This window comes from Schistocerca americana, chromosome 4 (assembly GCF_021461395.2).
Source record: "Schistocerca americana isolate TAMUIC-IGC-003095 chromosome 4, iqSchAmer2.1, whole genome shotgun sequence".
In the NCBI taxonomy this organism is placed as follows: domain Eukaryota; kingdom Metazoa; phylum Arthropoda; class Insecta; order Orthoptera; family Acrididae; genus Schistocerca; species Schistocerca americana.
Genome location: NC_060122.1, coordinates 387,329,419 through 387,352,188, shown reverse-complemented (window position 1 = coordinate 387,352,188; position 22,770 = coordinate 387,329,419). Strand labels below are relative to the sequence as shown.

The following is a 22,770-nucleotide window of genomic DNA, read 5'->3' as shown; positions in this document are numbered from 1 at the left end:
TCGAACTCAGCCCCGCTGATCAGCAAAGACAGGTATGGAGACACCAGGGCGGGAGTGGGATACCAACTTGTCTGTTGCCAGCCATAAGGCTCGACGGCCCGGAGTGATGCTCTGGAGAGCCATTTCATTTCCTTTCATAGCAGGAGCCCTTTGGCTGTCACTGGCGCCATCTTCACAACACAGCTGTACGTCGACGATATTCTGTGCCCCATTTTGTTATCTTTCATGGCAAGCTATAGTGAGCTTACATTTCAGCAAGAAAATGCCTGCCCGCACACAGCGAGACTTCCTAATGCCTGTCTTCATGCTTTAAATCCATACCTTGGTTAGTAAGTTCGCCGAATCTTTCTCTAATTGAGAACGTTTGGAGCATTATGGGCAGAGCCCTCCAACCATCTCGGGATTTTAACTTTGTGACGCACCACTGGGACAGAATTTGATACGATTTCCCTCTGGAGGATGTCCTACAACTCTGTCAAGCAATGCCAAACCGAATAACTGCTGCATCAGGGTCAGAGGTGGACCAACGCGATATCGATTTGTACAGTTTGTGAAGCCCTTTCTCTTGAATAAGTCATCCGATTTTTCTGAAATTGTTATGATTTATTTGGCTCTACACGTACATCACATCTACCGATTTCCGTGCTGTTCGGATAATTCCTTCGTGTTTTGTTGTTTTTTGCCTTAGACTGTATTTTACTAAATAGGTGCACGCGGAAAGGAATCTTCATAATGCATTATGGGCGCATCGCAACAGGCATAGGATAAAAAGGTCCTAGATCCGAATTTCGGCCGGCATACAGGTATAATCTGCTAGGAAGTGTAAACATGCCGAACAAATAAATGTGTGTGAAATCTTATGGGACTTAACTGTTAAGGTCATCAGTCCCTAAGCTTACACACTACTTAACCTAAATTATCCTGAGGACAAACACACACACCCATGCCCGAGGCTGGACTCGAACCTCCGCCGGTACCAGCCGCACAGTCCATGACTCCAGCCCCTAGACCGCTCGGCTAATCCCGCGCAGCATGCTGAACACCTCTACAGAGTTTGATAAATATAACACTGTTACTTTACAGTGTAGAAGTTTCTATTTCTGTCACTTTATAATGGATGGCATGCGCCATGAACCACAGTCATTGCTGAGACAGGGTAGCTTGCGTGCCTCAACGATACTGAGAGCCACAACAAACGGAGGGTGCCGTAGCCAACCTCAGGGAACATCAGTTTGGGCTCCAGAGAACTTTGGCATGACACATGAGGCAGTAGTGGCCCACCGACTTAGCTCAACAGATACGTTACGGAATCGCAAACGTACTGGGTGGTTATAATTACACTTTCCCTATTTAACAAGTTATAAAACGGAAACTAATTACCGCACGAGTACCAAACTTGGTATCATTAATGTCCAGAGTGTGGAATGCACGATTTCCACCGCCCACTTCCAAATTTGGTCACCAGGTGCATGGACAGTCACTGTGATTCATAGTCTCACACACCTGGCCAGTCGCAGTGCACTTGTTGACATGTCAGCATGAGCTTGGACAAAAGAAGCAGGGTATTATTGCTAAAGCTCTATTACAACAACAAAAGAAAAACAAAAACAAAACAAAAAACAGTAATGCCGCAGCTGCACTTCACGAATACCGCCGTCTGGAAGGATTACGGATGGGTTTTCTTTCTCTACCTGCTGTGTGGAGCATGATAGAGTAGTTCGAATCAACTGGAGACCTGGGCGTCGCGCCGGGAAGAGACTGAAGACCCTTTGCACCACAGGTGGTTGATCAAATCGCTGTTGCTATGGCACACAACGTTGCCCGCAATTCCCGATCGTCAGGAAGTGCACGTGCTGTGTCACTACAGCTGAATATCCCGTGGTCCACTGTACGGAGGGTGCTTCGACTATTCTCAAATAGTATCCGTACAAGATCCATATCGTCCAGCAGCTTGCACCACAGGACGCACAACGACGTGTTTATTTCGCTCTCCACTTTCTCGCAGGGATTGAAGGTGACGAGGGCTGGTCCTGGCCATCCTATGGACAGACGAAGCTCATTTTTCTCTAATAGGTGAAGTGAACACACAGAATTGCCGATTGTGGGGCTTTTGTCCTCGAGTCACTGTGCATGAAGTTCCTCTGTATGGTGAATGTGTCACCGTATGGTGTGGGTTCATGGTTACGTTCGTCATTAGCCCATTCTTTTTTAAACAGGTTGGCGCTCAAGGACCAAAGACGTGCTGCGTATCAGGCCAGCTTTACTGCGATATGCGTCGCCAGCATGTCATGCCCGTACTTCAGGAGAGAGGCGCATTGAACTCAACAGTTCATACACGATGGGGCTCCACCGCATATCGATCATGAAGTTCACCTGCTTCTCCGAAACAGATTTGGAAACGATCGAATTATCAGCCGATCGTTTCCAAATGCTTGGCCAGCACGATCATCTGATCTCATTCCCTGTAAGTTCCGGTTGTGGAGCTACATGAAGGACAGGGTTTACCAGGGGAACATTCACACATGTGCTGATCTGAAGCGCAACTTATCAAGAGAGGTAGCCAGCATGATTATGGAAACACTTCGTTCTGCTGTGCAAAATGCAATCCTGCACTTTCAGGCTCTTCTGGACACTGAGGGGCCCGTATTGAGCCCCTTTTGTAGCAGTAATGGTACCGGTATGTAATGGTATGATGTACCGTAGCAGCACATTAAAAGTGTTTCAACTGAACTGATTGTGCATTATTTCTCTTCACCATGTCCTTGATGTTAATGCTGCCAAGTTTGGTAATCGTACGGTAATTGGCTTCCGTATTATAACATGTTAAACAGGGAGTGTTTAATTATAACCAACCGGTACATTTACAGCTTTTTATAGATTTTGAGAAAGCTTTTGACAATGTTGACAGAAATATACTCTTTAAACTTCTGAAAGCAGCAGGGTAAAATACAGTGAGCGAAACGTTATTTACAACTTGTACAGAAGCCAGATTGCAGTTACAAGAGGTGAACGGCATGAAAGGGAAGCAGTGGTTGAAAACGGTATGAGACAAGGTTGTAGCCTGCCCCCAATGTTATTCAATCTGTACTCTGAGCAAGTTGTGAAAGAAGTCAAAGAAAAATTTACGAAGAGAATTAACGTTCAGGGAGACGGAATAAAATCTTTTCCGTTTGACGATGACATTGTAATTCTGTCAGAGACAGCAAAAGACTTTAAACTGCAGTTGAATGGAATGAACAGTCTCTTGAAATCTGGATATAAGATGAACAACAACAAAACTGTAGCAAGGGTAACAGAATGTACTCGAAGTAAACCAGGCGATGCGAGAGAATTAGATAATGAAATGAAATACTGAAAAGAAGTAGCTAAGTTTTGCTTTTTGGGCAGTAAAATAACTTCCGCTGGCTGAAGTAGAGAGTGTATAACTTCTAGACTAGCAATGACAGCAAAACCGTTGCTGAAGGAGAGAAATTTGTGAACATCTAATATAAATTAAAATGTTAGGAAGTCTTTTCTGAAGGCATTTGTCTGGAGAGTAGCTTTGTACAGGAGTGAGACGTAAACGATAAGGCCAGGAGGCAAGTAAAGTAAACAGGTACCAATAGATGTGGGTTTTAGTAGTTATTCGGAGGTGAAAAGGCTTGCACTGAATAAGAAGAGTGTGGAGAGCTCCTTTAAACCAGTCTTCGGACTGAAGACCACAACAACAACAAAAACAACAGTGACAACAAAAATGGTAACAAGACGGCGTCAAAATGGTTCAAATGGCTCTGAGCACTATGGGATTTAACAGCTGTGGTCATCAGTCCCCTAGAACTTAGAACTACTTAAACCTAACTAACCTAAGGACATCACACACATCCATGCCCGAGGCAGGATTCGAACCTGCGACCGTGGCGGACACGTGGCTCCAGACTGAAGCGCCTAGAACCGCTCGGCCACTCGGTCGGCAAGGACGGTGTCAGGCAGTTGTTTTCGCTCTCCTGGAAAGTAGAGGGTGCGGCGCGGGTACTTCCAAATTTTAAAAATTCCACAAAACAGATTGTGTTGGAAATGTCGGTTTAATTCTCTTTACTTCACATAGAGTTACATTTAAAGTTTTATTTCATTAGGTTTTGAAAATGCTGTTTTGAAGGCGGCCTTCGTTCTGTTCAAAGCATTTGGAGAGTCCAAATCGTAACATTCGGTCCACTTCGTCCAACAAGTCTCAGTCTGTGTTGCCAACAGCAGCCTCGATGGGTAATGAATCCAACTCCTTCATTGCGGAGACATAAGTACGTCCGACCTCCTGTGGGATTCTCAAAGTTGTGAGCATGGCGGACATGGACGGGGGCTGCAGGTAGGTGGCGCTGGGTGGGAATGTGGGTCGGCCAATATTCTGCAGAGACAGTTCACCCAATTGCGATAAACTCTGGGATCAGTGGTTATCGCAACTGCCCGGTAAAAGAAAGATCCCGGGTTCGAGTCCCGGTACGCGACACGTTTTCACTCGTCACAGCCAATTAGCCCCTCACTTCCCTTTCCTTTCTCCCCCCTCCATCTTCAATTCACATAGAATGCACGCCGGGTTGAGATGACGGAACGATCATTGGAAAAGTACTCCTCCTCATCCGCAGCGTGATCGCTGTCAAACTAACTTAAAAAAAAATAAAAGGAAAGTTACGTCCCGCCCTGTGGAATGGGCTCAAGCCCACACATCAATAGGAAACGGCCCCTGTGTGCGGCATGTTTCAAATGAGGAAGTTCTCACGCCGCATCTTATATGTATTTTTCACAAAGGCCGTTTTTGTACGTGAATCCTGTACTGTGTTCGTCATAAGAATAAAACCTGAGCTAAAGATCACAAAATGTATTCTTCCGCGTTTGCTGGAACCTTACTGGATTTCGTTTCTCATGGAGGCGAAGCCAAGCTGTCTCCAGTACAGTCAAGTACGATAATAGGGATACGTTTTATACTGTGCTTTACGTGCTCATCGATTGAGCGGTCGCGCTGCTGCTACGGTCGCAGGTTCGAATCCTGCTTCGGGCATGGATGAGTGCCATGTCCTTAGGTTAATTAGGTTTAACTAGTTCTAAGTTTAGGGGACTGATGACCTCAGATGTTAAGTTCCATAGTGCTCAGACCCATTTGAACCTTTTTTGACTGAGCGATAATACGGGACGACAGCTTTACCGCCCCATTTAACTTGGACAGCACATAGCAGCTAGCTGGCCCTATTAACCTTCAGTGACGTGAGCAGTTGCAGTTAAGATGTAAAAAGACACGAGCACAGAACACTATAGCTTCGAATGTCGTTTAATTATTAACAGAAATCGGCAAAACTCTAGCAATACTGCCTGTTACTTAGGTGACCAGACGGAAACCACAGCAATGTTCTCGTTCTTAGCTAACGTAGTATCGCAATGAACAGAATCCACGAAGCCAACCAAATGCCATATTTTCTCCTCTTCTTTTATTATGTGCCGTTCTGTATCCCCGGCAGTCTTCGGCAGTGACGTGTGACAAAGCTTCGTGCAACGATTCCAGCACGCCTGGCAGCTTAAATGTCTTGTTATTTCTCGCGACAAATCCATTAAAATGGCTCCAGATCATCATATTGCAGTGGTAGCGTGGCAAATGTAAGGATGCAGCATTTGCACGGTGTGCTCGATGCCGTGAGAATTATTGTTTTCCATGTTTCTACGCCAAGCGGGATTAGCCGAGCGGTCTAGGGCGCTGCAGTCATGGACGGTGCAGTTGGTCCCAGCGGAGGTTCGAGTCCTCCCTCGGGCATGGGTGTGTGTGTTTGTCCTTAGGATAATTTAGGTTAAGTAGTGTGTAAGCTTATGGACTGATGACCTTAGTAGTTAAGTCCTATGCCGGCCAGAGTGGCCGTGCGGTTCTAGGCGTTGCAGTCTGGAGCCGAGCGACCGCTACGGTCGCAGGTTCGAATCCTGCCTCGGGCTTGGATGTGTGTGATGTCCTTAGGTTAGTTAGGTTTAATTAGTTCTAAGATCTAGGCGACTGATGACCTCAGAAATTAAGTCGCATAGTGCTCAGAGCCATCTGAACCATTTTGAAGTTAAGTCCTATAAGATTTCATACACTTTGAACATGTATCTAGGACGCCTATTACTCTGGTTCGTGTAATACCACATCTGTGGTATAAAACAATGGGCACAATCCAAACGAAGAATAACTGATTTTTCATTTTTGTTCTAAAAATAAATTTGTTATGCTTTCTTAATTTAAACAACCTTTATTATCAATCTCTTATAAAATATCGATAATTAGAAATATATATTTGGAATGAAAACTGGGATATTGTGTACAATATGTGACCAGAAACAAGAAGACGTGCATTTTTCATAAAAATGGTGATTAGATATGTATTAATTAGCGTATATTTGATAAGTTTCACATTTAAAAGACATAGGTATTCTAAATCGAACGAAAAAAAGCCCAAACTAATATTTAAACCTGCGATCCACGGACGTCAACCTACCATTCTACAACGCTAGCGATTCAGCTTTGCATTCCGTTGACTGAAATATCTTCACTTCATTATTTATTTATGAAACTTCTCAGAAAACTCCAAAGGCAATTATTTTCTGTAAAATTGCGAAAAAATTGAGAGCGATGTGTATCTCGCCACCTTTTATCCCTGTTCCACGCACTTTTTTCCATGCTAAGCAGGAACCAGCGGCAGTCATTTTCACAGCATGTATCAACAACGCTACAGTCAGAGCACAACATTACAGAGATGGAACTAAAGACTACGTAGCTGAAGTATGATTAACGAAAACGTTGGTAACTTTTCACGCATTAGAACATCTTTAAGTTTCATTTAGTGTAACATCGTAAAAAATTATCTAATACGTATGTAGGACCTACTTGCAATAGCGTTACAACACCGATGTACACGTGCTATGGCTGCTGACCAATCATCTCGTTCTTGTTTGTTTACATCAACTTTATATATATATATATATATATATATATATATATATATATATATATATATATATATATGTGTGTGTGTGTGTGTGTGTGAGAAGAGGAGGAGGTACCAGTCCAGTGGAAGGTTGGGCACACTCACCAGCGCAGAAGTGGAAAATGACGTTGAGCACGGAGAGTGGCAACAGCTGCTTGAGCTGCGTCGGCCTCCCACGGCTGTCACTCAGTTCTTCCAGCAGGGCGCGCACCTCCTGTTCCACCTGAGCCTGCATGGCTGGCCCGCTGAAGCCCAGAGAGCGCAGGTGTCTCATCACGAAGGCGCGCTGCTCCTGCCACAGCTTGCCGTCCACCATCCCTACACCTGTGCAGTCAAATCACATGTCTATTAGCTCACTGTTTGACGCTCAGCCCACCTGGACCTTCAGTATCAAGACAAAAGGATAAAGAAAGCAAGGAAGGTTAGAACATACATATCCTTGTGCCGACGACGAGGTCAGTGGTCATGTAACACATGCACGGATTTGGGAAGAGTGAGCAAGAAATCGGAACGTGTCATTTTAAAAGAAACCATCGCAGCTTTAGTCAGAGGGGATTTTGAGAAGCAATGGGAAACCTAATTCTGGGTGTTCATCGCTTATCAGTATACATTAAGAAATGGTTCAAATGGCTCTAAGCACTATGGGACTTAACACCTTAGGTCATCAGTCCCCTAGACTTAGAACTACTTAAAGCTAACTAACCTAAGGACATCACACAAATCCACACCCGAGGAAGGATTCGAACCTGAGACCGTAGCAGCTGCACCGTTCCAGACTGAAGCGCCTAGAGACGCTCGGCCACAGTGTCCGGCTGTAGCGTTAATTTACGAAAAGTTTCCAGAGAGTTATTAGCGGGCATTAATACGGGTTGTGTCCACCGTTCGAATTTATGACAGTTTCAACTCTGCTGTGGGCATCCTCGATGACGAATCTTGAATGACTGGAGGAATTGCAGAAAATGTTCCCTCCATAGCAGGAGCTATGTTGGACACTCCAGCAAAGTCTTCGTGCTAACTCATCCCAAAGGTGTTCCACTTGGTTCAAGACGGGACTCTGGGCAGGATAGTCCATTGCCCCACATTGCACTGTCAAGCTGGTACAAAAAATCGTCGTCTCCGAACTGTTTCTCTACTGTACGCAGTGCACAGAGCTGTAAAATGTGTTCCTACCGAGCATTTTCTTAAGCGCAAAGAATAAATATTATAGTTTAACGTGCCATCGACATCGAAGTCGTTCGAGACAGAGCTCAGACTTGCAATGTTTCAAGGAAGGGGAAGGAAATGGGGCGTACCTCTTCAAAGGAACCATCCATGGATTTCCATGGAGCGATTTAGGGAAATCACAGGAAACTTAAATCTGAATATCTGGACGCGCATTTAATCGGCTGTCCTCCAGAAAGAGCAGTAGAGGGACATATCCTAACCACGAAAAACATCCATAATGCAGACTCCCCGTATTTTACTGTGGGCACTACACATAATGGCAGGTAGCCTTCCCCAGGCAGGTGTCAAACCCAAATCATTCAGTGATTCATCACTCCAATTCACTCGTTTCTATGCATCCACAGCCCAGTAGCGTCGCTCTTTACAGCAACCCGAGGGTCGCTTAGCATTGACTACATAAATGTGTGGCTTATGAGGAACTGTAACTCATTCTTTTTAACTTTTAACTCCCTACACATAATCATTGTGCTAGTGGGACTATTGGTTGCCTTTTGCTGATTTCATGCGACGTTTTACAACCATCCTTGGCAATGCTGGACGGCCTGTGTCCATCAATATATGTGGTTTCCCTGGTCTTGGTTTAGTTCTTGTTGTCCTTTGCGTTTCCACTTCAGTCACATCACCAACAGCCAACCCGGGCAGCTTTAAAATGGTTAAATTGTCCCATACAACACAATACTCCGACTCCTTTCATGCCCTGATGGAAAAAGAAATCGCAGCACCAAGAAACAATTATGCGACATAAACGAATGTTGGTAGATATGTTTCTATTAAAATTTCACACCAGTCTCAAGAGAGTGGGGCTAGTAGCTACGCTATGATGATGAAAGTCAGGTGAACTTTAAATACATGCTGTCGCTGTCTTGAGAATTAGTCGTCTTGTGATTCGAAGTCGCGAGTTGAAGTTAGAGAAAAATGTCTTTAAGGCGACAGTTACATAATTATCAACAGCTCAATGAGTTTGAACGAGGTCGCATAACAGGGCTACGAGAAACTGGATATTCGTCCTGCGACAGTACAGAAGAACTTGGCAGGGATGCTGCCACAGTGCATAATTACTGGCAGCAGTGGTCAGGAGGTGTTCTGTGTCTCGCTCTGCCGCATCATACTGCATCTGCGGCAGCAATTTGAGCAGCAGCTGGGACCACAGTGACATAATGAACAGTTACTGATCAGTTGTTTCAAGGACAGCTCCGAGCCAGATTCCATGTAGCGTGCATCCCACTGACTCCAAACCAATGCCATTTGCGACTACAGTCGTGTCAAGTGACAGCCCATTAGAGGGCAGGGTGGAAGTCTGTTGTGCTTTGTGATGAAAGCTGGTTCTTCCTCGGTACCAGTGATGGCCGAATGTTGCTTATGAGGAAGCCAGTTGAGGTTCCGCAACCAACCTGTCTGTGTGCTAGACACATTGAACCTACAACTGGAGTTTCAGTCTGGGATGCGACTTAGTATGATAGCAGGAGCAGTCTTGTGGTATTCCACTCATCCTGACTGCAAATTTATTCGTCAGTCTGGTGATTCAATCCATGGTGCTGCCATTCATGAACACTATTCAAGGGGGTGTTTTTCAGCATGATAACGCTCGCCCAGATAACCCTTTTTTGCTCTACAGGTTATCGGCATGTTGCCTGCTCGATCACAAGATCTGTCTCCAATCATGCACGTATGGGACATCATCCGTCGACAAATGCAGTGTTATCCAGAACCAGCATTAACCGTCCTTCTGTTGGCCTACCAAGTCCAGAGGCATCGAGCTCCGTCACACAAACTGACATCTGGCACCTGTGCAACACAATGCACGCACGTTTGCGTGCTTGCATTCAGCATTCTGGCTTTACACTGGCTATTAATGTAACAACATTTCACATTTGCAATGGCTTCTATCATACTTACTTTCACCTGTGATCTTTCAATGTTAATCACTTACCTAAGTTGTAAATAGTCTTAACGTGTTTGCCGCCGGATCGCGTTGTGCAAATTCCACAATATTAAAAAGGGATGTAGTCTTTCGCCTGTAGTGTTCAATCTCGACACCGAAGAATCAGTGACGGAAATAAAAGAAAGTTTCAGGAGTGGAATTAAAATTCAAGGTGAATGGATATCAATTACACGATTCGCTGATGACATTGATATCCTTAGTGAAAGTAAAGAAGAATTACATGGTTTCCAGAATAGAATAAACAGTCTAATGAAAACAGAAGCTAAACAAACCCCCTCTGTTTCAACCCCCACCAAGCTGAATTCTATAATGAAGAAAGGTAGCAGGATAGGAAGAGGATGCTGACGCTGTCGCAAAATGTGCTGCGAGGCGTTCTGCGAGGATTGATGGATCAGTACACAGAGCGTCCTTTAGGATGAGACCTTGAACAGTTGATTGTTGCTGGCGGCCCAGAAGGCTACAGAGCTTGGACGAAACGGTCGACAACAAGGCACACACACCCAGGGAGGAAATATAGCACTCCCAGCATTTCTTTTTACTCTGTTTACCCTTTGCACATAGACGCTAAAATGCGATAAGGTTGGTCTGTGAATAGTGTCGTTTAAATAGTTGTAGCGTACTTTGGCGGTCCTGGATAGCGACTGCTACGTCCTTGGCCCATCACAGGATCGGTGGACGACGAGGGGGACCCGTGGAAAGGGGGTAGTAGTGCCACCAGCATGAAGAAGAGTGGCAGAGACGTCTTGCATGACCTTATCAATGCAATCCGAGAAAGAGATGTCGAAGAGCTGAAGTATATAAGAGCCAATTGGCTCTGTACAATGTCCAGCGCTGGGGCTTGTCTACCTGGTGGCAGCAGGGGAACGATAGTGTTGTGGACTGGGAAGACAGCCAACCCACTAGGAGGAAGCCGAAAGGCACGCGTTTAAGCTCACGCAGGCTGGCGTGAGGTCTGGAACAGGACACGGAAATGAGAATAGCCAAAAACGTACGTAGCTGCTGGAATACTTAACTTTAATCCATAATTAGTGAACATCGCTCTTGACGGTACATGTGTTACAGCATCAATAGTAACTGGTAATGGCGCCTTGCTAGGTCGTAGCAAATGACGTAGCTGAAGGCTATGCTAACTATCGTCTCGGCAAATGAGAGCGTAATTTGTCAGTGAACCATCGCTAGCAAAGTCGGCTGTACAACTGGGGCGAGTGCTAGGAAGTCTCTCTAGACCTGCCGCGTGGCGGCGCTCGGTCTGCAATCACTGATAATGGCGACACGCGCGTCCGACGTATACTAACGGACCGCGGCCGATTTAAAGGCTACCACCTAGCAAGTGTGGTGTCTGGCGGTCACACCACAGATAGCATCATCAGAAAGTGGTCACTGTCACAAAGATCATTACGGCGTAACCAGTGTGGGAAAGCCACAAGAGCAGGCAAGGAGATTGTGAGATCGATAGCAGAAAAGGTGCTGAGAGCGGCACTGAAATGGGTAGGGGAGCCGTCATTAATTAAAGTCAGTAATAAGTTGGTCAATTAGAAGACCACTACCCATCGAAGTGGCACTCCCCCACATGGGGATAGTGTGCACTGAAGTCCCTAAGGAGAAGGTACAGGGACGTGAGTTGCTGTATTAAGAGAGGTAGGTCAGCATAAGGAAGTGACCTACCTGGAGGGAGGTAGACATTGCAAATGATGATTGCTGGGTTCGTTTGCATTCATACCGCTATTGCTTCCGGTTAGTATGAAGGGGAACCACTCACTAATGGTATCAGCGTGAACCAGACCATTCCAGACGCTATTCCAGCGCTGGCACATTTGTGACAGAACTCCCGATAACAGTTAAGCGTTGGACAGTTGTCATCACGGAAGTACGTTTCTTGAAGAGCAAGACGGTAATAACTGTTCCATTCCAGTGAATTAACATGCTGTGAGAGTCCAGGTTACCCATAAAGAAGCCTAGGGGAAGTCATGTCGCCTGGTCAGTGGTCGTCACCGACAAGGATGGGGTGACATCCATAAATAAAATGTCAGACTCAGGGGGCACCAGGAAGAGGGCCTTGTCCTGGGACTTACGTTTCTTCTTCTTCCGTTTCGGAGATTGAGGATGACAGGGCACAAGGGAGAGGAGGCTCCCGCCAGATCCAAAACTGAAAGAGAGTAGGCGACCATGAGGCACACAGACGGTGTGTCCCATGGCCAAGTTGTGGTAGCAGGCCTGAGAGATGCTGGGGATGGGATCCAGGGGGAACTCAATTGCTGGTGGGCCTGTAGAAGGAGGGTCAATTTCTTGGTTTGGGAAGGTAGTGGCACGTGGAGGGCAGGGCATGAGAACCACCGAGGAGGGGGAGATGGCAGAGGCATGGGGATGGGGTAAGTATGAAGTAGGAGGGGGAAAGGACGTAACAGAGGCAAAAATAGAAGAAATCGACACAAGGTGAAGTTAGTCATATTTTTGGCGGGCCTGAGTGTCAGATATTGGAGTTGATGGCCACAGTCACCACACAGAGCATTCAGTGTACAGTGGGAAAACATATGCCCAAAACCCAAGCACCAAAAACACCTCATTGGTGGCAGGACGTACGATTTCACATCATATTGGTAAAATATAACCTCGACCTCCTCTGGGAGGATATCTTCCTCAAAAGCCAGAATAAATGCACTGGTATCTGTGCAATTGTCATGACCCTTCTGCAGACACTGAAGATGCCGAATCACTCCAGATTAGCCCAGATTTCCTCGTCACTTTTCAGGTAAAGGTCCCTATGAGAAATCACTTCCTGGACCATATTCAGGGACTGGTGGGGGGTAATAGACACTGGGCTGTCGCCAAGTGCCAAGGCGATCACAAGCACGAAGGGCTGTAAATTGGGTGGCAGAAGAAGCTATAATCAACAGGGAGCCTGACTGCATCTTATTGAGAGATTCCACTTCACCAAACTTATCCTCGATGTTCTCTACAATAAACAACGGTTTTGTGGTTGTGAATGTGCCCCTATCTAGTACAGACCAGGTAGTGGGGAAAGTGTTTCATCCCAAGATGGCGAGCCTGGCCCTCCTCCAAGGGCATATCCGGGGAAGGGAAGGCTGCAGGGTCATACAAAGTAGCATTCAGTGATCTGATACCTTTTGAAGAGATGATCGTTTGAGAACAACCAGATTTTGGCAGCAGATGAGTACATAACAGTGCCACCAAATGGACTGGCTACACAAGCTGGTTACCTATCAGGGGGGAGAGGGGAGCCATTGTGGAAAATGAAGAGGGGGAGGAAGTGGGTAGAGGAATCCAAGCTGTTGACGCTGCGGAGGGAGTTCTTCTCCAAATGGCCCACACTAAAGACAGAAAATTTGGAAGTGGATGACAAACCACAATGGGGCCAAAAATGCCAAAAAGGATGAAAGAGGAAGAAAACTGCAAGGAATACAGGGAACCAGGAGGATAGCCAGGTTGACATAACTAAAAACACCAAGAGAGGGGAAGGTGGTGACAGTGGGAAAGGGGCCACGATGGAGAGGGAGTGGCAAGGTGAAGGAAATGCAGCTCAGGAAGGAAGAATGGACTGCAATAGCTCGGGGTCCCGTATGTGGTGTGCACCAACTCATGAAAGAACTGTAAGCCCATTGGGGGGGAGGGGGGGTGGGGGGGGAGGGCGGGAGGGGGCTGTAGGAGTTTCATTATATTATGTAAGTGAATGGCCAAAGTCCCTCAGACCATGCAAAAATAAGTTTGGAAACTTTAAAGCTTGTCAATCACTTTCTGTTGATGTCGCCATGTACATGCAGTTTGTTTGACTGAGACACATGTGCAGTCAATTGTCCCATTAGTGTCGGGTAATGTAGAGTACTGAATGTTTCAAGAGGAGTCATAATCTTTAGAAATTTAATCCAGTTTGACATTTTATTTTTGTTACTGCATACGCTACTACTCAAAAAGCACTGATACCATACTCCGATGTTTTCTATTCTGCACTTAGTATTCAACCAGTTGTTATCGTTGTTTCAACAAGAAAACAATCACTAAGTTATTCCACATCTTCTTTCTTGAAACTGACGGTGGTTTATAATATTGAATTACATAGTCCACAGGAAACATCATTTCCAATTTTGCTATGATCTTTATTTCCTCACTCTCCTTTGCTAAGGCACCATCTGCGGTTGTTGAAGCAACTGTGAACTGCTTACCACTTCCACAAGCTGCCATTTGCTGTTATTAATACACCAGCTCTCCCAGCTCTCTCTTAGTTCCACTGCCTAAGGCACGTACAACAAACAGACAATATATCAGTGACAATACAAGAGACCGTAAAAATACTAAACAAAATACAAAATATTGCTCCAGGCCACTACTGTTTCATACTGCCACCTGAAAGCCTGTCCCTGCTTCTCCCTAAAAATCATTGCAAGCCTCTACGGTGTGATCCTTCACATAGCCGTCGAAAACTTCAAATTTCCTACTTTCCCTTAAATCCGACAAACCTACCGTTGAACCTCCTCCTACCGATCCATCAGCCTAACATCTTTGAATCAATCATCTCCCAACACAAACATACTTGTAAACACCTAAATGTGGCTTTTGGCCTAGATTTTCTTCTGACGAACAACTCCTGTACCTTTTACCATGGATGACATTCTGATATCCTTTTAAAACTCCTTAGGTTTGCACCCACAATAAACTATGTCCATCTTAATGAGTCCTATCCTACTGTCCATACACTGAAGCGCCAAAAAACGTACAGGCATGCATATTCAAATACAGCGATATGTAAACAGGCAGAATACGGTACTGCGATCGGCAACGCCTATATAAGAAAACAAGTGTCTGACGCAGTTGTTAGATCGATTACTGCTGCTAAAGCGACAAGTTATCAAGATTTAAGTCAGTTTGAACGTGGTGTTATAATCGGCGCACGAGCGATGGGACACATCATCTCCGAGGTACCGATGAAGTGGGGATTTCCCCGTACGACGATTTCACGAGTGTACCGTGAATATCAACAATAAGGTAAAACATCAAATCTCCGACATCGCTGCGGCCGGAAAAAGAACCTGCAAGAACGGGATCAACGACAGCTGAAGAGAATCGTTCAGCGTGACAGAATTGCAACACTTCTGCAAATTGCTGCAGATTTCAACGCTGGACTATCAACAAGTATCTGCGTGCGAACGATTCTACGAAACATCATCGAAATGGCTCTCGAAACCGAAGGCACACTCGTGTACCCTTGATAACTACACGACACAATGGCTTACGGCTAGACTCAGCCTGTCAACACCGACACTATTCTGTTGATGACTGGAAACATGTTGCCTGGTCGGACGAGTCTCGTTTCAAATTGTATAGAGCGGATGGACGTGTACGGGTATGGAGACAACCTCATGAATCCATTGACCCTGCATGTCAGTAGGGGACTGTTCAAGCTGGTGGAGTCTCCGTAAGTGTGCAGTTCGTGTGGTATGGGATCCCTGATACGTCTACATACGACTCTGACAGGTGACACCTATGTAAGCATCCTATCTGATCACCTGCATCCATTCACGTCCAGTGTGCATTCCGACGGACTTGGGCAATTCCAGCAGGACAATGCGACACCCCACACGTCCAGAATTGCTCCAGAGTGACTCCACTAACACCTTTCTGAGTTTAAACACTTCCGTTGCCCACCAAACCCCCCAGACATGAACATTATTGAGCACGTCTGCGATGCCTTGCCCAGTGCTATTCAGAAGAGATCTCCACCCTCTCGTACTTTTACGGATTTCTGGACAGCCCTACGGGATTTATGGCGTCAATTCCCTCCAGCACTACTTCAAACATTAGTCGAGTCTATTCCACGTCGTTTTGTGGCAGTTCTGCATGATCGCGAGGGCCCTACACAATATTAAGCAGATGTACCAGTTTCTTTGGCTCTTCAGTGTATGTAACCACAAACAAGCGTAATTCCCGCAAATGACATCTCACTCTGCCCTTTCTACATTCTCGCATAGCCCCGTACATTGCTGATATGATTAGGCCCTCTCCTCCTTTTTACCTTCTCCTATATGCCAATGATACAATTATCCTAACACCACACTCCAACATACATAAATCCCAACGATTTCTTCAACTCCATCTCAAACTAGTGCATCCAGTGGCTTCTTAAACTCAGCTCTTCCAAGACACAGACAATACTTGGAACGATCACCCGTAATTTTCACCCCAATGACTTCTACCTGAACATCTATATATTGTTCGCTTTGGGATAGTAGTGGGGGGGGGGGGGGGGGGAGGCAACAAAGGCAGCTCGGAATCTTTGTATTGTTTGTGTGGCGAGTTCTTTCTGCCAAAACACGTAAGAAAAAGACTTTTTTGCCTCAAGAAATATCGTTTTGACATGAATGATTTTTCACATTCAGGAAGCCTCGATAAGCCAGAGAGCAAATCATTTAAGCGTCATCTGACATTTGCATGCAACAGGCAATGGTTCAGAAGTTGGGAGCGGTAGTACTGCATGCTCTAATAAAATATAAATGTATTTTTGCTTGATTGACATGAGTTGGCTCATTGGGAATTCCATTGCAATGTTCCTATTTGGGACTAATTATGATGTCTTTATATTAACCTCTGAAGAGGAATTAATCACCAACAACTAAGACACACACAGGTTGCAATGTAAGAAAGACGATCTAAAATATTTCATTACATGTTGATAGTACACAATAAACGCACTTCCTGGTTTGATGCTTCTTTAGCTCAGATCTGGTACATTTCTGCAGGTGTGGAATCAGTAAACTACCTGATCGTTGTCAAACTGTTTTAGGTAATGTAAGAGAATGTAGTGTTGCTGATTAACTTCTCTCTGATGTTTACTGTTGTGATCAATAAAACAATAGACAACACTATTAAAATATGGACTGTACTAATTCAAATGAAATTCGGATTACCACGTTATTCTTAAGACGTAAGTCTATTTTAGTAAAACATTATGTATCTGTAACAGGAGCGTGCTTACACCAGCACGAATTGGGAAGATATTACTCATTCTCGTCTTCAAAACACATTGTTTTTACTTGCTGTCCCGTGTCAGAATGAAGTATTGTGGGAATGTGACAACTCATAAATAAAATTTCCTTATCGATTTTCGATTTGACTGCTTGTAGCTCTGTAACATAACGGCTAAATTTGTGGTGGGAAGTTCCTATGGGACCAAACTGCTGAGGTCAACTTAATCTAACTTAAACTAATTTACGCTAAGGACAAAACACACACCCATGCCCGAGAGAGGACTTGAACCCCCGACGGGGAGAGCCGCGCGAACCGTGGCAGACCGCGAGGCTACCCTGCGCAACACAACGGCTAAAAACGTTTCCTTCAGCGAGACTGGACAAAGGAACCAAAGCAGCTCCCACTTTACAGTTAACAACGTTACCTCACAGCTAGCGGAATAGTGCAGCGTCGTGTCTCCCTCACTGCTCCAATGCTGGCTAGGACGTAAGTTCGCAACGTAAAATACAAGATTAATTGAAATTTCCATGTCGAATGACTGTCCTCGAGCCAGAAGCATAAACTGATAACTTTATTTCACGCGTTATGAGAAAATCACTGAGATTATGTAACAGAAATGATACAGACACATGAAGTGGATTTTGTGTGCTAATTCTGTTCATCCACGAAGTACATCGCCTCTTAGAGGATTGACACACATATCCTGTGTTGTTGCCGAGATCCAGTTATATTTCTAGCAGCGAATACCAGCCTTGAGCGGTCTAGAAAGTGACTACAGTGCACATCTAAAAGACGTTGAGGCCGTGCGCCGAGGTACCCTAAGTGTATGTCAGTGAGTCTTACCTGGTTTCTATGACTGGGTTTAGGGACTACAGCATCGTCACTAATAATACTCAAATGCGCCGACTGTAAACTAAACAACAAAAATCATTAACTGTTACAATTATTTGTGTTTTTCTGTCTTAAGCATACTGAAACCAAGAACTCATCGCCAGATACGTTTCACATTTTTAGAACTCTCCAGTAGTTATATTGTTCGTAATAACAGACTTGGAATACATTTTTCTTGGGTTCGATGTCAATGGCACTATCCGTGAAAGACAGATACACAAATGAAGGAACAAGAACATAGCATCGGTTGCAAAACGTAACATCTACAGGGAGACTCGTATGCTATGAATAACATCAAGTACCAGACCAAGAATGACTATTATACAAGAAAACATAAGAAATGACAGAAAATACAGGCTCAAAATTTCGTTGAAAATTAAACTAGCAAAGGTACGCAGTGCAACTTCGATTCCAGAGAGAGAGAGAACCTGGAACGACAAGTTAAACAACCTGAGCATGGTACTGAAATTCTATACATCGCTTGTGCAGAGTGATATTAATTTAGCCCCTAATGTTTTAATGTTAACGACGCCTCTGGCCTACCATATTAGTCATATTTGAGAGTTATCGAGTCCTATTTCGGCGGCACAGATGGGCAGACGTTTCTAGAATTTGCAGACACTATGCATATCCTGCTGAATCATAAAGCCAAACTACCACTAAGTCAGATTATAGTCCGTAATTAATTTCTATCTGTAAAAGAATTGCTCGACAGTGTGTGAATAGCATCAACACCACTAACTCCTCACACTACACACTACACAGACCCAGGATATGCCAGATAATCGCTGAAAAATGCTCTATGCTCTCATTTTTCTGCCAACGGCTTCATTTCTATCTGAGGTCTGTCACCCCATTACCAAAACGATAAAAAAGTGTTACAGTCTACCACAGCACGATTTTCTGTCTCTCTTGCGTCTTTTTAAGATCAAAAAGACGCAAGAGAGACAGAAAAATCATGCTGTGGTAGATCAAAAAGACGCAAGAAAGGCAGAAAATCACACATGCAAACATCGGCAAAAATATTCAGTAAGTAAATGTGCAAATGCACTAAAAATTGGAATGAATTCTCGAAACATATTGCGCTAAGCATGAACAAATAAGAGGCTGGTGCAGTTTTCATTATTTAAATCATGGATGATATACCTGCCAGCTTTCCTGAAACATCAAATAAGTCATAACATTTCTTCTGGCTGCTTTTATACAAAGACCTGCACGTTAAGATATACGTGCCATGCTTCATGATTGCACACGAACTTTCCGACGAATAGGTTTTACATAGTTTTTAATAAAACAGAACGTCCACAATTTACATATGCCCTCCATACACTCTTTCCACACACTTACACAGCAAAATGTAATTAAGTAGTAATTATTAAAGTGATTACTATTACGTCAGCAAGGTACTGCAACAAAAGTAAACAAGATTCTAGAAGCATAACTTGTATAAATTGATCTCTTGGTTATGGTGTCCAGTATTATAAATGAACACATTGCAGTCACTAAATTAGTGTGTTGTATCAAAAAAGTTAGTGTGGTTCAAATGGCTCTGAGCACTATGCGACTTAACTTCTGAGGTCATCTGTCGCCTAGAACTTAGAACTAATTAAACCTAACTAACCTAAGGACGTCACACACATCCATGCCCGAGGCAGGATTCGAACCTGCGACCGTAGCGGTCGCTCGGTTCCAGACTGTAGCGCCAGAACCGCACGGCCACTCCGGCCGGCCAAAAGTTAATGTGGTTCTTAGGTAAAGTTTTATATCTGATGCAGTACTGTACAAAGTGGGAGGGCATGATACACAACAAATTGATTTACTTCTTTACATTTTCACTCACAGGTATCTCGTAAAACGTTTCGTAACTTTTAGCAGGGCCTGGGCTGTCTGACACTGGATATTAGCCAGAGGCCATCCACCTCACGTCCTGTTCACGTGATGGGTGTGTGAAGTTGTGCTGACATGGTAACGCTATGGCCTAAACATCGCTGACGCTATCAGACAAGGAACTGTATAGGACGAAACCTGCCACGGGAACGGAATCGGTCACGTGAGGCCCTGCGGCGAGGTGAGGAGGGTGAGCGAGTGAAATTCGGTTCGTTTCTATTATCGAACTTCCTCCGTTCCTCTTCCTCTGCAGCCATGAGACCCCCCCCCCCCCCCCCCCCCCCGGTTGTACGAAAGATTTCAGACTCCATATCTGTATCTGTTAAGGTTGATGCAGGTTTCTATAGCAAACGTCACTATTTCTAATTTCGTTGCCTGCAACTACCTCCTAAAGCCGGACGCCCACCCCCTATTGACCAAACCTTTATGCTCTTGCACAACTTTGAAGATACTGAATTGAGATTTTTGCAGTACTGTTGTATTATGTGCAGAAGTCTGTTTACAGAGTATGGTGAAGACCGAATAAAATGTGGTCTTGCTTCTTCAGGACCATGGGTGTGTGCTTAACCAAATCGTACGCACAGTACAGCTCACGCCACCCCAGCGGTAGCGTCAGCTGTACTAATGTGAGGAGGGAGGGGGGGGGGGGGACTGCTCTCCCTCCGACTACACACCAAGCAACCCTAAGATCGCGTACTTCACTGTAATGGTAAAAACCTTGAATAATTTGCTATATTATGTCCCAGAAATGATGGATCTCGTAAAAGTTCAGTACAAGCGCAAGTAAGAATAACAGTGCAACTCACCTTTTCGCAGCTTCAGAGTGCGCAGATACGTGAAGAAGTTCTGGGGCCGTCCTTCAAATTCGGGCCGTGTGAGCACCTCGCGTATGAGGCTACTGGTGGAGACGACGACGGTCAGGTTGCCGCCCAGATGTAAACCGATCATGGGCGACCCGTACTGCTCGGCGAGGTGTGCGAACGCCTCCTGTTGCGATCCGAGTTTCTTGGTCAGCCGACGGACTTGCAGGTAGTTGCCAAACACTGGAAGCCATGTTGGACCTGAAGAGGGAACCAAGAAGCCGTCCTTAGAGATATCCATCAACGTAGGAATCTTAGTTTCTCGTTCGCTGGGTAGGCTGTGTACTGACGTTTTGTAGCTAACGCACGAGGGCTATTTGGAAAGTAAGGTCCGACAGGTCGCGAAATGGAAACGACAATGAAAATCCGACGAAGCTTTGCACAGATGTTTTGTACAGTGTCTCTAATATATCTGTCGGTCGTGTCACCTCACTCTCTTCAAGTTCTGAGCCCTCATTGAGCATGTAAACATGACTAGAACACTAATCTCTCCCGCTAAGTATGGACGCCCGCTGCAAGGTTTCGCCTTATTTCATGCAACCCCACATAACGTACCTGTCACGCATTTCCTTCTTCGAGACAATTCTCGGCCTCACACTGAAGGGGGTAATGAGACGGCCATACAGCGTTTTCGATAGGAAGTGTTTGTCCACCCACCATACAGCCCATGTTGGCTCTCTCTGAGGTTCGTCATTGCTCATGTGAACCGCTTGCTATGAAGATAGCGCACCACTGCAGACCACCGTAGGGGAGTGTCGGAGAGCTCAGTTGGCTGCCTTCTATGATGAGGGTATTGGAAAGTTAGTACAACTCTATGACAGATATCTAAGTCGGAGCAGCTACTATGTAGAGAAGTGTAGCAACCTGCTGAAAATAAAACATTTTTTATTTTCTTTGTTGTTTCCATTTTAGGAGCGATAGGACCTTACTTTCCAAATAGCCCTCGTACATTAAACTGCTAGCTTCTTGGGCGTCGAATACTTCTTGGGTGTAGAATACTGCATTTAAGTCCGCTCACCAGACAAAATGCTAGTCATTCCCTAAAAGAGCACAATGGTAGCGTTGGAGCGTTGTAGATAGTTTAGAAATGTTACCAGACGGGCATGTGACCCTCCACTGCTGATGTAAGTGATGTCTCTGAAGTGGTAGGTGTGTCTGTGGGTGCTAATCGCTTGGAATCAGTGAAGCAAGTGCGTCGACGCGGAGACGTGACGCAGTGGATGAAAGGAGCTGTTGCGTTTGGAAGACAGATAATCACACGGTGAATGAAGACGCCAGATTTGTTGGTGTACCAAAGCGAACTGTCCAACTCGCCACTCGCAGGCATGGAAGGAGGCGCAAGAACAGTTCTAGTGATAGTGTCCTAACCCAAAGGCTGCAGAGACGAGTCGCACACCTTCCGTGACAATCGTTTTCAAATCCGGCAGGCACTGGTGTTCCTAGATAATAGATGTCTGTCTCAACAAGTCTCTGAACAACTGCACTAGGCATTTGGTATCAGGTTCTTGCAAAACCTCATTACTCACGGTGGCAAGTACAGCTGTACATCTTCTATTGGCCAAATAGCACAGCAACTGGATAGTAGCTAACCAGGGGCATGTAGTGTGATGTGATAATTCGTGATGTGGCCTCTTTTCAAATGATGCACGGTGTCGTCTGAACCGACGGCACAGTGAGGCCATTGAACAGCAGTGAGAAGGATGTATTTCAGACGGAAACTGTTCTGTGTAGTTTTGGGGTGTTTTTCGTAATATGACTTGATACGCTCATTGACGTCACATGAACATGAGAAAAGTGTTGCCCTTCGTTTTCCGTCCTTATGACGAGTTTGCTCAGGCCACTCATGCCTAGCAAGACGGCAACAGCCTTTTTGACAGGGATAAACGCTTGCATCCCTGGTTTGATGAACATCTACATCCACACCATACGTTGTAAGCCACATAAAGGTGTGTAGCGATTGGTACATCTGGTATCACTAACTGAACCCCTCTTCCCTTCTTGATTCGCGAATTGT

General features: G+C 45.1%; 1 protein-coding gene across 1 annotated transcript in view; it reads right to left on the bottom strand.

Moving 5' to 3' along the window:
- LOC124613503 (methyl farnesoate epoxidase-like) overlaps positions 1 to 22,770 on the bottom strand; it is a 250,109-nt gene that overhangs the window by 165,967 nt on the left and 61,372 nt on the right. Inside the window, exons 2-3 of the mRNA XM_047142211.1 lie at positions 20,703 to 20,957; positions 7,080 to 7,298 (exon numbers count right to left, since the gene is read on the bottom strand). Of these exons, the coding sequence (XP_046998167.1) occupies positions 7,080 to 7,298; positions 20,703 to 20,957 (474 nt within the window). The remainder of the gene's footprint in view (positions 1 to 7,079; positions 7,299 to 20,702; positions 20,958 to 22,770) is intronic.